Source organism: Cygnus atratus, chromosome 6, assembly GCF_013377495.2.
Source record: "Cygnus atratus isolate AKBS03 ecotype Queensland, Australia chromosome 6, CAtr_DNAZoo_HiC_assembly, whole genome shotgun sequence".
Classification (NCBI taxonomy): Eukaryota; Metazoa; Chordata; class Aves; order Anseriformes; family Anatidae; genus Cygnus; species Cygnus atratus.
Genome location: NC_066367.1, coordinates 18565571 through 18580795, shown reverse-complemented (window position 1 = coordinate 18580795; position 15225 = coordinate 18565571). Strand labels below are relative to the sequence as shown.

At 43.6% G+C, this 15225-nt stretch overlaps 1 protein-coding gene across 1 annotated transcript in view; it reads left to right on the top strand.

Moving 5' to 3' along the window:
- MAP3K20 (mitogen-activated protein kinase kinase kinase 20) overlaps positions 1-15225 on the top strand; it is a 90964-nt gene that overhangs the window by 67956 nt on the left and 7783 nt on the right. Inside the window, exons 12-16 of the mRNA XM_035567837.2 lie at positions 2141-2185; positions 3007-3037; positions 3158-3297; positions 4511-4573; positions 5524-5616. Of these exons, the coding sequence (XP_035423730.1) occupies positions 2141-2185; positions 3007-3037; positions 3158-3297; positions 4511-4573; positions 5524-5616 (372 nt within the window). The remainder of the gene's footprint in view (positions 1-2140; positions 2186-3006; positions 3038-3157; positions 3298-4510; positions 4574-5523; positions 5617-15225) is intronic.

Genomic DNA, 15225 nt, shown 5'->3' with positions numbered 1-15225 from the left:
TATTGCACTTGACATATGATGTCTTGTTTTATTCACACTGTGGATTTGATTTTCCAGTGTAAAAACAAAGCAAACAACCAAAAAGAAACCATGCAATGTATTCGATTTCCTCAATTGGTGTCATAAACTTTCTTTTGATGTGAACTTTTTTCTTTGCTTCTCTTTGTTCCAAACTTCTATTTTGCAATAAACATTTTGACAGTAAATTTTATGCATCTGTGTCCCTGTGTAAAATACTGATGTTTCAAGAGGTTCTTTGTTGTCTGCTGGTTTAAGTAATTTTTTATCTTACTCAGTGTGTGACATTTCTCCATCTTTTTTTTTCCTTCTTTTTTTTTCCTGAATTTTGAAATAATACAGAACATATTCTGCCTCTGGTTGTATTTAAACATGGGAAAACCTGAAAAAATCCATTGTGTAACCAAAAATACAATATTGGACTTCTGCAGTAAATGGTTTAATCATACAAGTCATTCTACCAGGCTCTTCATGCAGCACCAGCCCGTTTGACTATTAAATACCCCCGTAAGGCACACCCCACTGCCTTCATAAGGATCTTTGTGGTGACCACTTGACCTCCCTCGTGCTCAGATGTTACCCCAGCATTACTTCTGCCCCACAGACTCCTGCACAGGCTGCAGGTAACTGTTGTCCTAGGGTATGCCTGACTAGCAGTAGGTTGAGAAGATTGTCTTTACTACACCATATTTTCCAGTCAAAAAGTCAGGAAGGTCTCGTTTTATCTAGCAAGCACGTCTTCCCATCTGCCACTTCACTGTGATGCCTTTGGCTCTGTCCACTTTGGGGAGGCAGTGGGCAAAAGGATGGGTGTGAGGGCCTGGTGGATCCTTCTCACAGAGGCGCTTTTGGCTGGTCTCGTGGATGGTTTGTGCCCAGCAAGGTTTGGCTGTGATGGAGGTGGTGGAGCAGGAGGAAGAGGGTCTGAAGAGTCCTCAAGTCAGGCTGGGCATCAAAAAGTTGTAGTTACGGAGGCAAAGTCGAGGGGCGTTGGGCAGCCAAAAGCTCTTCAATGGGAGTTTCACATGGTTACTGCAAAGGGCATGTCTGGAAGTTGTGGGTGGATTACACTGGAGCCTGGTCTTGGTGCCTGGAGAGCCAGGGAGGTGCTCAAGCTGGACCAGAATGGGCAGCCCTGCCCTAGGAATTGGTGCTCAACTGGACACAGGCAGGGTGAGGGCCTGCTGGGGGGGCACACTTGGCCTGTGGTTGGGAGCCGGAGTGTTTGCGGGCCAGCAGAGCCCACAGGAGGTAACAAAACAAACCCCTGGAGGCTGGTGGGTAACTGAACTGGTTCTCTTTTGAGTCAGTGTTACATACATCAACTAAGTTTGCAACTGCATCATGGCATTGAGGCTTTAGGAGGTGCTGAGTGTCCAAATACATACAAATTAATGTTAACCCTTTATCCAGATAAAAATGTAAAGAAGGTGAAGCCTGGGGTAGCATATTTTTGAGTGAGTAAAACAGAAATCAGTGTTGCAGTGAGGTCTTCTACTGTGTCAGCTTTCAAATCATCCCAGAATTTCACATCCATCCTCCTGTGTGTCTTCATGGTTTCCTTTGTGCTTCAAGAGCTAACGGCGTTGTGCATACAGCAAATGTACCACGCACGGGCTGCGACCCCGGAGGGGTTGGGGATTCGGCGCTCACAGAGCCTGAGGCGAGTGGTTACGAAGTGTTGGCAGAAACCAAAGGAGAATTGTCCTTGCGGGATGACTAGCTACAGTGGCCTGACTCCGAGTTCTGCTTTCACTACTGATTAGTGGCAGCTTTACTTCCTTCTGCAGAAAGTACCCGTTGTTCTGGAGAGTGTCGTAATCACAGCATTATTTTCATTGCAGAAATCAGATGGTATCAAATGTGTAACAAAAGCAAAAGCCTTCCTGTAGCATCAGAAACCAGAGGCGAGATAGCTGGAGAGTCAGCCCGCGATCGGTCTGAATCCAAGGGCTCAGGCTGTCAGCCATGCGAAGGGCTCTCAGTATGGGAGTCACAGCCCAACAGTCTCCCCTTCGCAGGAGAAAAGGAACCAAGTAAAATTGTCTATGGGAGTGAAATTTGGGTGGAGGGGAGAAAAATAGTCAGACGGTTTTCCTTTCAATCCGTATCTCTCACACAGTTGCTGCCCTCCTTTGATATTTGTGCATGGACTGAAGAAGATGTGGTGAGTATCTTGTGCTAACGCGGCCAGCGTTGTGCTGCTGGAGCTCTCTAGCAAATTGCAGTGGGTATGGAGGGAACGAAAGTCGAATCAGAATATCTGTGTGAGATTGTACTGCTAGTTGCTTGGGGGAACTTGTGTCCCAGAAAAGCTTTAAAATGACCATGGATAAATTAAGTATTTAAGTGACCCTGATAAAACAGCCACGTTCTCCAATGCCCAGAAAATTTGTGCTGTGAGTTTTCAGCAGCTAGCACCAAATTCCTAAACAATCATTAGGGAAATGTGGAAGTGCTGTAAGAAGATCTAAGCAAGACTTGTCCTGGAGAAGACAAAATGGGTTTGGAGGTTTGCATGCTGCTGGGATGGAAATTAACTGAAGGTTAAGAGCTTCAGTGGGGTGTAGCCTTCTTTTTACTCTTTTGTTCAGTTAAAATGCAAAGAACTAATATTAATGATTTATCTCTAGCATGTCACTGTGCCATAGTGATTTTAATGCCAGAGCAAAAGTGAAAATAGCCCTGGCTACTGCTAAGGGCTTAACTTTGGCCCTTTTATCACATGACAGATTGCTAAACCTTTTGCCTCAGTCCTATTATTCCTCATAAAAATAAATTAAGCAACATGGTTGTAAAGTAGAAGGCAGTTTAAAAAAAAAAAAATGCAGTCACTGATGTTGGAGAATCTTGAGTCCTTTAACCCCAAATAAATATTTTTAAAATTATTTTTTAAAAGGAGTGATTATATTTGTATGCTCCAAATAACGGTAATATAAAATTTTGCTGATATGAATTTCAAGATTGATTACTCTTTTTTTTTTGCAGTTTTTGTGGATGCAACAACTTACTAGAAAAGGTAAAAGCTATTCATATGTACCTTCATGTTCATATTCATGAATATAAATACCTTTGTTTATCTTTTTCTCCCCTCAATGAAAAGCCCTGTGGATTTCTGAATAACCTCTCTTATCTTAAGGCGATGCTTCTGGTGAAATGAGTGTATATGCTAGATTGTTTAAGGAACATCATATCACTGGGAAACGATTGCTTCTTCTAGAAGAAGAGGATTTAAAGGACATGGGAATTGTTGCCAGAGGACACATCATCCATTTAAAGGTATCTGATAGTATATGTTGAAAGTTAGAGTAAATTATAGTGTAAATATTGAGAAGGATTCTACAGTTTTACAGTAATATTAATTACAGAAAAAAAAGTTATAAAGCAAAATAGCTTGTTTGGTACAAAAAACAAAAAAAAATAACAACAGAGTTACAGATTTATATGGCTCCGGAACCCAAAGCAACCTGAACATTTTACGAGGTGTAAAAATGTGCCATGATCTTCATACTCCTCCACATTTCTTAGTTTTATTTGGGGCAGGAGAACCAGTACTTCTGGGGGTTTGTCTGAGGGGGCCATTTACCCAGAAGAAAGCTTTGGGTATCTTCAGAGAGTGCTCCCCTAAGATTTCTCCTCAGCTAAGAGATCAGATATTGAAAAAGTTATTTGAACTTAAATCTCTGAACTTCTCCAGTTTCACATCTTGCCTATAACTTAAAACCTACTTTGACCAACAGAACTCCCTTAGACAACTTTTAAGCTGGTTGATTGACAGCTAAGTTGCTTTGCTCTTAAGGCTTTGTTTCATGTTTTTCTGAATACCTAATGTTTGCAACAAATTCAGAAAGCTGTAGTCTGGAAAACGTGATCACAACAGCAGTAATAGTGTTAATACTGTAGCAACAGGAGATAGTTAGGTTTCCTGGCAGTCAGCTTTGGAAGATTTCGCTAAAAGCAGCATCTGGGATTCCGTTGGGTCTCAATGAGTTTATACCACAATTTACTAGTAAAGAGATACTTCTATCCTAATTGCTAATCCTGCAAATTTAGCTTTGTCTCTGTAAGTCACAGAGATTTATTCCCCTTTTGCTCATCAGCTGTTTTTCCATAGCACACACCATTACTGATATCTTTAATTTGCATTTCCTACAGGGAAAATTATTGAAACTTAATAAAGTCAATAATGCCCAGAATGAAAGATTTCAGCTTCCTGGGTTGACTGAGCATAAATAAAAACAACCAAAACAGCGCCCCAAACATCTCTTTTTCTGATTAAGCAGATCTGACTCTGAATGTGAAATGGGGTCGATCTAGCGAGACAGTTTCCAGAGCAGAGCTGTATTTTAAACTGCTCTCACATGCCCTAATGTATCTACAATGAAAAGCACAGTGTATGCTGAACTGCCCTGTTGTTCGTGCTGGTATTTGTGGTATTAATACAATACTGAATAATGCTCATCTGATTTTGTTGTGTTCTTTTTTTTTATAGACTGCGATTGAGAAGTTAACCCACGACTACCTAAATCTGTTTCATTTTCCACCATTAATTAAGGTAAGTCTGATTGTTTATATAAGAAGTGCTTCTCATGTTGGTATAAATATTTTACTGTTCTCATGTCTCAACTTTCCTGCCGTTGGCTGGAGGGCGAGGCAGCCTCTCACATAGTGGGTCCGTCACTGCTTTGACAAATGTGGAGGGTCAACAGCAGCAATGGGTCTCATCAGAACAAGTGGTATAATACTAGAATTTGTTTTCAATGAGGCTCCAAGATTTTGTCATGGAACCAGTGCTTCTAAATTAAAAGTCTGCTGGTTGCAATTCCTTTAATGTCATTAATCAGAAATTACTTCTAAGAGCCATTCCCTTGAACAAGTCCTGCTGACTGCTCACCTCCAAAGAAAGGCAGACCTCTGAGGAATGAGCCCATCATTCTTCAGTTTATTGATGTTGCAAGGGAGAAGAATTATTTGTAATGTCTGGCTAGCCATGTGCTAACCTGTTGGTTTTCTGATCTTCCTAACAAGAGCTATAGCAAAGGGAGGGAATGTTTGGGAACTTCGGGGTTGCTGGAGCAGATATTTGCCTGATTTAATTCTGGGAGCTAATCAAGCAATTCTAGATTCCGAAGCCTAAAGGAGCATTTTTAGTCATGATTTATTGCAGAGCTATAGAGTGAAATCCACTTAAGGCAAATTTACATAAAGTGAAACACTGTTCCCCAAAGGGGAAAATGAAAGCCTGGATGTCACTGGCATGCCATGCTGGCTGTAATTCCAGTGAAGGTGGCCACCATGGCATTATGCTGCTGAGGAGCGGCTTGATGAGGAGCAGGGACCACCCAGCACCTCCCAGGTGTGATAGGGGCAGAGTGGTGGCTCCTCATGCTACCTGGCAGGCTTGTAACGTCAGAAAGGCAAACCCCTGCTCCCACAATAGGCTTTGTTTCTGCTTCCTGGAGGTCTGGGGTAGCCATAAGCTCTCACTTTACCTTGTTTTGGCAGGACTCTGCAGGTGATGCTGAAGAAAACATAGAGAAAGTAGTGAATCTCGAACTTGTTTTTGGCTACCACTTAAAGCCAGGAAACGGTCCAAAGGTAAGCTGGGCATGTTGGATCAGCTTGGCTATCTTTTCAGTCACTACCCAGGGTGTCCCGTTTCTTCTGGATGCAAAAAAATTACCTGCTGCAAGAGGCTTCTTGTGTTGGAATATGCTAAACTAATGTCAAGGTAGCAAGTAGGGCTGAGCCAGTGATGGGCAAACATGCCTGAGAGTGAGCTAGGAAGAGCATAGTGCTGCAGAAAGCTTTGAGTGAAAGCTTTTGTTTCCTTATGAACAATTTCTCTAACTGTCATTTTTGTAATTCGGGCTTTGGCTTTGTTCCCTTTATCCCAACGGGTGTGCAGTAACAATCCATTTAAGCAGAAGAGCCTATTGCAAATGGAGGAGGTTAATGATGAGGGACAGTTGGGCTATGGCACATGCCTGATGTCAGTGGACATGCATTAGTTTTGTCTTGGCAGAAAGGTGGTGTCTTGTTCTGTGACCAGGAAGAGAGGAAAATGCGTGGCATGCTTAGCTGCTGGCTGGGGAGGACAGGACAGGTACCGCTAGTGCCTCTCTTCCCTCGCAGCGCCAAGCAAGGTGCAGCCCACTGCAGACAGCAAAACTCCTGTGCAGGGGTCCAGCATGCCATATCCAAACAAAGTCCTAGCTCCATGCCACGTTGGTTCAAGTACCTCTCATTGCACCCTGTGTAAGGGGAGTGTTGACAACCCCAGATGTTCCCACAAAGCATTTCTACCATGTTCTCGAAAGTGAGGATTATCCTGTGCCTTTCATTTTCTTTATCCAGCCTGCCACAGACTCTGAGTTCAAGGGTTTTAGAATTAATCATCTATGTGGAAACGGTGTGCAAAGTATTTCTGAGTTAGAGTCAGGGGTTGTGACAGCAGGATTTGTTTCCTTTTGTATTTGACAAATCTGCATTGTGTGTCCATCCCAAACTTGTGGGTGGCTGACTTTTCATCTTGTGTTATCTGACTGCTTTGCTTTCAGGGCATATTGTTTGCAGAAGTCTCTTGATTTCTGTACTTGGTGGTGCTTGCAGAGAAAGCATTTAGGTTTGTACTTAGTAGGAACTTGGACTCATACTGATATCATTTCATCAATTTGAAAAAAGCATTTTGCTTTTTGTCTGGAGATTTCCTTTTTTTTGTTTGTTTCTTTTATCTTGAGCACTTTTTTTCCTATGAAAATTTTCTTTATCACTATGTGAATGACTTTGACTTTGTCAGTGTTCTCAAATGCATGTACCTTATGATGCTTTACAGCTGCTGTTATGTAGGCGTCCATCTTTCCCTCCCATGTGCAACTTCACCAGAAGCAAAAAGGCCATGCAGTACCTTGTGTCTCCCTTGTATTTCCAATATGGGCTGTGAGCCTTAGCACAGGAGGGTGGGCAGTCTGCCCCAGGAAAGAGCAAAAAGAGGAGTGGACAGACCTCTGAGAGTTTTAGAGAAATTCAGGTTGCAGTCGTGCCTACTGAGTTTGAGGACAAGCAGATATTTTAGCTGTGATAGCAAAATTTGTACATGAAGCAGTGTTCCAAAGTCTATGGGACAGAAGCTAAATCGTTAATAGAGAATGGGGCTAGCTGATGGTTGTTTTTTTTTTTTTGCAGGTTTTTGAAAGCCCAAATGACAAGCTGAAGGAGGGCACTTTTTTCAGTTGTTATTTTTTGTTTGCTTTCTTTTGCTTCTGTCTTCCCCAGGACCTCCTTATTGGAGCTCTCTGCTCCCTGTGCAGTTCTGCCCCTTCCCAAGGAAGCAGCTCTCCCTGCAGGCATGTGCACTGGCATCCACCCTGCTCGGTGATGCCGTCCCTGCTGCAGCTCCAGGGAGCATGCTGTTTGTCACCTGAGGTTGTCTGGGCTGCAAACTTTTTTCCAGGGTCTGTTTAAAAACCCATGCCTGTCTTAGATATTGAAGTGAAGCCAGTTTTTAAAAGTGGACTGGAGTGAGAGGAACAACCAAGCGAGCTTTCAGGAAGGCTGCTGTGGCCAGTGCGAGCAAGGTAGTTTGAGTGAGCAGCACATTAAATGTAACACTAACAAAGCATGCTGTGGTAGGTAGAATATACAAAATTTGGCTACCTTGCTTCTTTGAAAATCCCTGGATACAATCTTCTAGCTCCCCTAGAGGCTGCTTTAAAGCAACTACTGCTGCCATCACCCAGATTTGTAGTGAAATGGAGATACTGGGGATACCAGTATCATGATTGAAGGGTTTCAACTTCTTTTACTGTCCCATTTTTTATAAGAGTGGTGCCTATTCATATAAAACTAGGTCAGCAGAAACACTTGGGATCATACTTTCCACCATCTTTGCAGCTAAAAAGCTGGCCTACATCAATTTAAAAATGATTTTCTCGAAGGAACTTTGCCCTAATCAGCCCCTGTAACAGGCTGCCTACCTAAGAAGCATATCTCCTGTTTCAGCCATGAGTAAAAAGAGGCAATAAGCTCAATCTGGGTTACAAGTGGAGGATGTGTGTTCCCCAGGTAATGTGTGGACTGCTAGAGCTGTGTGTACCAGGAGAGGTTGTTCGGCTCAGCTGGAGTGGGTGCAGCAAGCAGGAAGGGACTGTGCAGGGGAATGGCTGGCTCTAGGGGGGGGTTTCTCCCCTGGCTGGCTCTGCCCTGTTCCCCTGGGCTGAGCTCCCACAAGTCATTGTATGCTAAAGGAAACACTGACTTCCCAGTATGCAACTTTACCATCTGCAGATTTGTTATCTAATTTAAACTGCATCTGCTAGTGGGATTATGTTGGTTTCCACTAGCTGATAGATGCAGTCATTTCATTACAGTTTCCTTCCCTTTTTAGCTGCATCTTTGGAGGTGATGAAAGCTTGGTTGACCTTTGTGCTCTCTGAATGCATCAGGAGTGAGTGCTGCAAAGCTAACCTGGTTTTTAGAGGTTTCTCTTCCAACTCTTGTAGTTCAAGTTATGTGGTTACTTCCATTTACTTCCTTTTAATGACCTTTCCATAGACAGTTCCCACTGAGCTGAAAGGTGATAGCTTTAGGCATTTTGTAAGAATTTTTATTCCACAAATTAAAAAAAAAAAAGGGGGGGACCAATTAACTCCAAGATACCAAAGAGGGTAAAAAACAAACCCTGGCAATTGTGGCTTGAGCTGATTCGCAGAACTGCAGAGGGAATTTTCAATGGCTTTCTCATCCTAGGTGGCTCATTAAAATTTCCCAATCAGGGAAAGGTGTCTGAGCTGTGTCGGCTCCACACTGATGAATCATCCAACCTTAAGAAGGATGGTTCACAGTCTTTTTGTCTCCCGTTGATGCATTCTTTATTTTTGGTCCTCAGAAAGGCAGATTTCACCATGCCTTTGAATGTTTTCATTTTTACTGAGTGTGGCACAATCTGACCTACATCCAGACACAAAGCCTTGAAATTGGCTCACCATTTTTGCCTTATTTTTCCCCTCTCCCTCCATTTGACAAGGTAAGGAGCAGAGCCTCATCAAAACATCCGCTGTGTGAACTATTTTCTAGCCTCAAATATCCAGATGGGGATATATTTTAATGCTGTTTAATGCTGCTATTTAAATGTGTAGTGCAAAAGTGCATATAATATTAAAGCTACTTCATAGAGAAAGTTTTGACCAACTCTTCATGTGGAGAAACATGGACTTGCAAAATGTGGCACTACAGGACAAAACAGTACTAAAATAGTTGTATCTGGCCTGTAATTTCAGGTGTTTGAGGCCATTTCTACTGTTTCGTCCTCTCCACCCACCCACCGTGCCGATACTGATAAAACCTTTATTTACTTTCTTAAAACTAATTCCTAGTTCAGACAGATGTGGTATAATGTCACTGGTTTAGTTTGCTAAGGTACTTGGCACGTTACAAACCTGGTAAAAGTAAAGCAGTGGCCTAGGTCTAAAATTTTAAATTTCAGTTTTGTTATTTTTCAGTTATATCCTACTGTCTTTATCTGACCCATCCTTCTCAAGATATTTGCAAGTAACTTGACTTCCTAGCGTGGGCTTATTTAACCTTACCTCAAAACCTCATCATCCAGAGCCTGTCTCTCGTTAAACCTCAGGGCACTCAATACTAAAGGCTGAGTCAATGCAAGCAGCACAGTGGCTGTGTTTGTGTGCCATTCTCATAGGTTTGCTCAGACTCTAATAAGTAGTCAGTAAAGTGGTAAATACTTTCTTAAGGAAAAAACAAAACAACAACAAAAAAAAAACCTAAGCTGTAAAATAACACCACAGCCATATTTAAACATAACCATCAAGAGTAACTGCTGTTAATGTAGTCCACCAGCAGTGGATCAGTGGCAGTGTCAGACATTTAGTGTGGGCTGCCTGAGCTCCGTGTGCGTTCTTTCAGAGGGGTTTCCTGGGCCAGGCTCTGTGTCTGCACGAGGGCATACATGGAGGCAGCCCCATGTCGGTGGGGCCACAGCGCCTGCTCCGCTCTGGCATGTTTACCCCTGTGCTAAGTGGGAACTGCCCCGCAGGAGGACAGGGCTGGAAGTGACATGCGTGGTGGTCACCAAAGAGCCCTGTGTTTTCCACATGTCCACATTTTAAGTCCAGCCACATGGCTACCTGAGGGCACAGTGAGGTGTTTTGGCTGCGCTGGCAGCGTGCGGAGGAGGAGGAAGGCCCTGCGCCTCCTCAGGCCAGCCTCCAGCCTGCCGCGGCCTGTTACCTGGCCAAGGAGCAAGGGCTCAGGCTTTCTGGGAGGCCGAGCTGGCAACATAAACACATGCTCGCTTTGTTTCTTTACGTTGTAAGAGCATCTCTATCGCAAAGCCTCCCCTCCGCCCCTGTTTTTCTCTTCCTCACGAGTGAAACAAAACCGGCGGCGGAGCCACCTTGTCTTGCTGGAGCCTGGCTGGCAACAGCCTGCCCTGACCTGAGACACGAGCCATTGTTAAGGGTATAACACATTTACATATTTTGCAATAAAACATCAGTTATTTGCATTACTGTGTCAAGTTTTATTTGATTCTTTCACCTAAAAATGACTCATTTTCCTTTCTTGTATTTTAAAAACCAACTACTCTAAGCTTGTTTGAGAATAATCAAAAATTGCCCATTTAGCTAGAAGTCATTTTCTTTTCAAAAGGCAAATGTTATTTAATCTTTCAGCTGTTCATTGTGCCATCATAAATACTTTCTTTTCAGCACAGTTGTGGGGACTGAAATGAGCCCACTAATTGCCTCCCATTTCGACTGACATGTGGTGGTTTAGTGGAAAGAGAACACAGCGGGGAGAAGGAAATAGGAGGCTGAGAAAATGAGAGCTAATTATTTTCACTGCCTCATGTCAGGCTCTGTGTCAGCCTTGTTTTTACAAACTGGAAGGTTTAGCACTAAATAAAACAAACTGGCGTCATGTTTTTATATACTGGCAGTGTCATGGAAGCAGCTGCACATCTCAAAGACAATATAATGCCTGCATTCGCATGGACACCATCTGACAGCCACTGTGAGCCACTGCTAATGAGGATATCACAGTGGTGCCAAGTGAAAGGTGCTGAATTATGTATGATTCTTCATCAGTGCAGCAATAGTCCTGTACATCATTATGAGACATTGTTTTGCTGAAGAGATTAAAACATTCTTAGTTCCAGACCCTGCAACCTATACACGCTACAAGAGGTTATTAATGGAATTTTTAGGGAGAGTTTCTTGTGGATTTCTTTTTGGTTAAAAATATCTCATGGGACAAAGCCGTGGTGGGTCATGACACTATATATATAAAGAAGAGAAGCAAATTAACCGTAATTGTGTTATCTTCCTTTAAATCCAGAATAATAAAATATAGTGTAGCAGGGTGATACATAATGATAAATAACCCAAGTGCTGTCACTAGATGTTCAACTCTAATGCCTTTAAAACAGCAGGTTTCAGCAGCTGAGATAGATAATAGCTAAGAATGTAAAGGAGCTTCTGGGGACCTAAATAATCAACATGCTACTACTTTTAGTACCAGCATGACCAACATTTTTTTTTCATATTTGTTTCATCTTGTGTTACATCTTACTTTTCTTCTAATATCCAGTTGCTTGCTACAATGCCATTCCTGTTTTTTCTTGAATCATAAAAAAAAAAAAGTTTATTGCAACCACTGATTTTAAAATTAATCCTGGACTTGGACCTCCTTGGAAAATGAGGTGTCTCCCCAGCAGTAGTTTGAAGCTGCTGTTGCAGGAGACATGTTTGTTGTTTAAAGACTGCGCCTGAGCTTTTTCATTTCCCTTTCAGTTTTTGTTACAGACATTAGTACATACGGGGTTAAAGGAGTATCGTCACTGCAGTAAGCAGGAGACTTAATTTTTAAAGTGTTCTTATTTTCTGTTTTGAAGATGAGAAGTGGCTCAAAATACGTATGTGATTTGCTTTTCTGCTACCACTGTCATTTGCAGAGGCTGCTGATTTAGTAGCTTTGTCAAAATGTTATTCAGAAATGTTTTCCACCCAGAGTTTTACTGGTTGTGCCTCTCAATTATGAAACTATTTTTTAAAAAAATAAAAAGCTAAAATTATTTAAATCAAAATAGAACAGGTAAATATTGAGATGTACTTTGATATTTGAATTACAAGACATCCAGGGAAATCTCTTTGAAGCACCTTGTGTATGTATATTTATCAACCAGACATTTTGAATAAGCCATTTCCAAATTATTTTCCCACATAAGTCTGGCACTAAATGTATTCTCGATCCAAGAAATCTTTTGGCTCCAATTCATCAAAGATTTGAAATACATTCTTGGTTATTCTAGCCAAATTTTTGCTTATATGGTTGAGCATCTCTCTCCTATTCATGGCTAAATAAGAACCTGAAAATCAGTCGGAAAACAGGAAAATATGTCCCATTTTGTGGTCACATATCTAGCATTATTTCCTGTGTGGCTGAGCAAAATAAGTTTATAAGAAAAGTAGCCAACTACTTATCTTAGATATTTCCCAAGGATCTTGATTCTGAAGGCACCAAGCTTGTTTCTTTCTCCATCCTTTTCCTTTTTTCCTTCCCTCTCTTTTTTTCTTTTTTCTTTTCTATCCTTTCTTTTTTTCTGCCAGCCTCTCCTCTCTCTCTTCTTTTTCTTTTTATCCACCCCCCCCCAATCTGCTGACTATTTTACAATAATGCAGAGTGAAAACCTTCCCAAATAAAATGAGACACGCATTTTCAAGTGACCAGGGAGCACACATTTAGCGCTGTCATTTGCTCTTTCAGTATCTGTGCGGTATGCCTGGAGAGGACTCCGAGGAGGATGGAAGGTTTGGGGGCTGGATTTTAAGGACGGGTGAGCGTGTTTCTGCCTCTGAAGCTGTGGCTTGTAGCAGGGGAAGGCGGCGTTTGTGCAAGGCTTGTGCATCCACAGCTGCGTGGGGCAGCCTGATTCGTTACCGCATGGAGAGGGCTCCTGCATGCATGGCTGATCCGGCAAGGGGCCGGGCACTGGCAGGTGCCCACTGCCTGCCAGACCCTGTATTTACAGAGTCTGTCAGCCTTGTCTTTAAAGATGGGAGTTTGATTTACGTGGTTTATTGAAACAAGCTTGTATTTTCCAGACTTGGTCTGTATGGAGCACAAAACCCCGAGCCGTGAAGGTGCGGGAGCCCTGTCACAAGGCAGCAGACAGCTCTGGTGCTTGGTGCTTGGCGCTGGCTCACAGCAGGAGATGCACTGAATTAGCTGACTGGTAGTGTTTTATGGCAACGTTTTGTTCTTCATTTGGCTGAGGTGTTTTTGTGAAACTTATAAATATCATCAAGCATCTTGTCTCTAACCTCAGTTTAGGTCTGCAATAGGGAATCCAGGTAGCACAAATTTAGGAAATCCTGCACAAAAGTCTGACAAGGAGGACAGCACAGACAGGAAGAGGAGCACAGTTTGAGAGGTGAGGAGGAGTCCAAGGCAGCTTGCTCCACTGTTGCTGTTCAGTCCCATAGCATGTACAGTCTTCAGCTGACGTCAGGGCCAGCGCAGCATACTGCACCTACTCACCTGGGAAGAGACAGGCATAACCCCAGAGGAGCCCACAACCCAAAGCAGCAGGACAGAAAAAGGACATGCAAAGTGATGTGGTCTGTGGTTAGGAAATGAAGGCACAGAGTGACTTCAGCACCTTATCAGGTCGTGCAGGAAAATGATGGCAGAACTGGAAGTTGAACTTGGTGCATCCGAGCCCTGGGCCACTGTCCTGACCAGTGGACTGCAGTACCCACCGCTCGCCAGGGCGATGCAAAAAACAACCCGCACATCCACTGTCCTCATAAAATGCAGCAGCTTTCAATGGGGACAGATGGACACACAGGGCCAAATGCTTTCATAAGCATAATTTGTTTTGCGGTTCGGAAATGATTATACTCCAGTTTTCTTTTATCTTGGAATTGCCAATTCAATGCCTGATTGAAAGCTTTGAGACTTCTGAGGGCTGAGCTCCTACGTTACATTTATGAGAGATGCACGTGCAAACACTAGCAGATAATCGCATGTACAAACGGATATCTCTTAGGCTGCTGTACGTTTGTGTGTGCAAATAACTGCTTATGCCAGCCCTTGGCCCTAGGCGGCCATCTGTGTCCTCATTGAAAGTTTTTGCATTTTTTGAGTAGCATTAAGGAGACGACTGCCTCCCGCAAATGCTGAGATTGCACCTGCCTGGCCAGCGACACATGGGACCCTCCTGAACCCCTGGCACATCTGGAGGGGCTCCTGCCTCTGTGAAGGGCAGTCCCCGGCCTGGCTGCACAGATGGAGATGCTCTGCTTCACTGCAGCCATCCCTTGTCCCTCAGGGGACTGATTTCTGGAGGAGCTCAGTGCAGTGGACACTATCAAATCCCAAAAGCACCTGCTGAGCAGGTCCCAGTCCCCAGAGCCTGCTGTCCCCAGCGGGAGCCTCCCTGGCCATGGGCAGGGCCCCTGGTCCCAGTGCTTAACCCACACCAGATGTACTGCAGGATGCAGCTGGAGCCATCAACCTCTTGCAGGCTCAGACCTGTGCAAAGTGCTGGATAGTGGCACCATGTTCAGCTCATGGGATTGCTTAAAGACATTGCTTTGGTCTGTTAGACTTATTTTCTAAGCTGAGCTCCCTTATTATTCACAGTGCTGCAGGAGGTGAGTGGGAGCTGAGGATGCTCCATGCCTCGCTGGGCACTCGGGTTCTGAAATAATTGCGCTGCAACAACCAGCTCATCCTCTTGCCCATTATTTCAGCAACTGTCTTAATGGCATTGCACAGACCCTCTGGTCCTTCGTTCCCAGGTTCACCAGGAAGATGTCCCGAGGGCTGGCTGCCAGCTCTGGCTGTGACGCCGGGTGATGGCTCCCATGGGTGCGCCGTACCCCCGCTGCCATGCGGGCGTGCAGAGCTCCCACCTCCTGCTCAAACAGGCTGTCTGCGCCGGTGGGTGAAGTGCCACCGTCCTCATACCTGCCAACGTGGAAACTGTCTCTCAGGGTGAGCTCAGCAGGGAGCAAGCCAGAGAAACAGAGGGTTTTCCACTAGCAACACTTTCACTGGAAAAGTGCATGTCCTGAAATATATATATGTTGCTTGCCTTTTTTTTTTTTTCCTGTATGGAGAGGATTAGGTTTGGTTTGGTTAGTCTTGTTTTTCGGTTTTGTTTCATTTTGTGTTTTTATTATT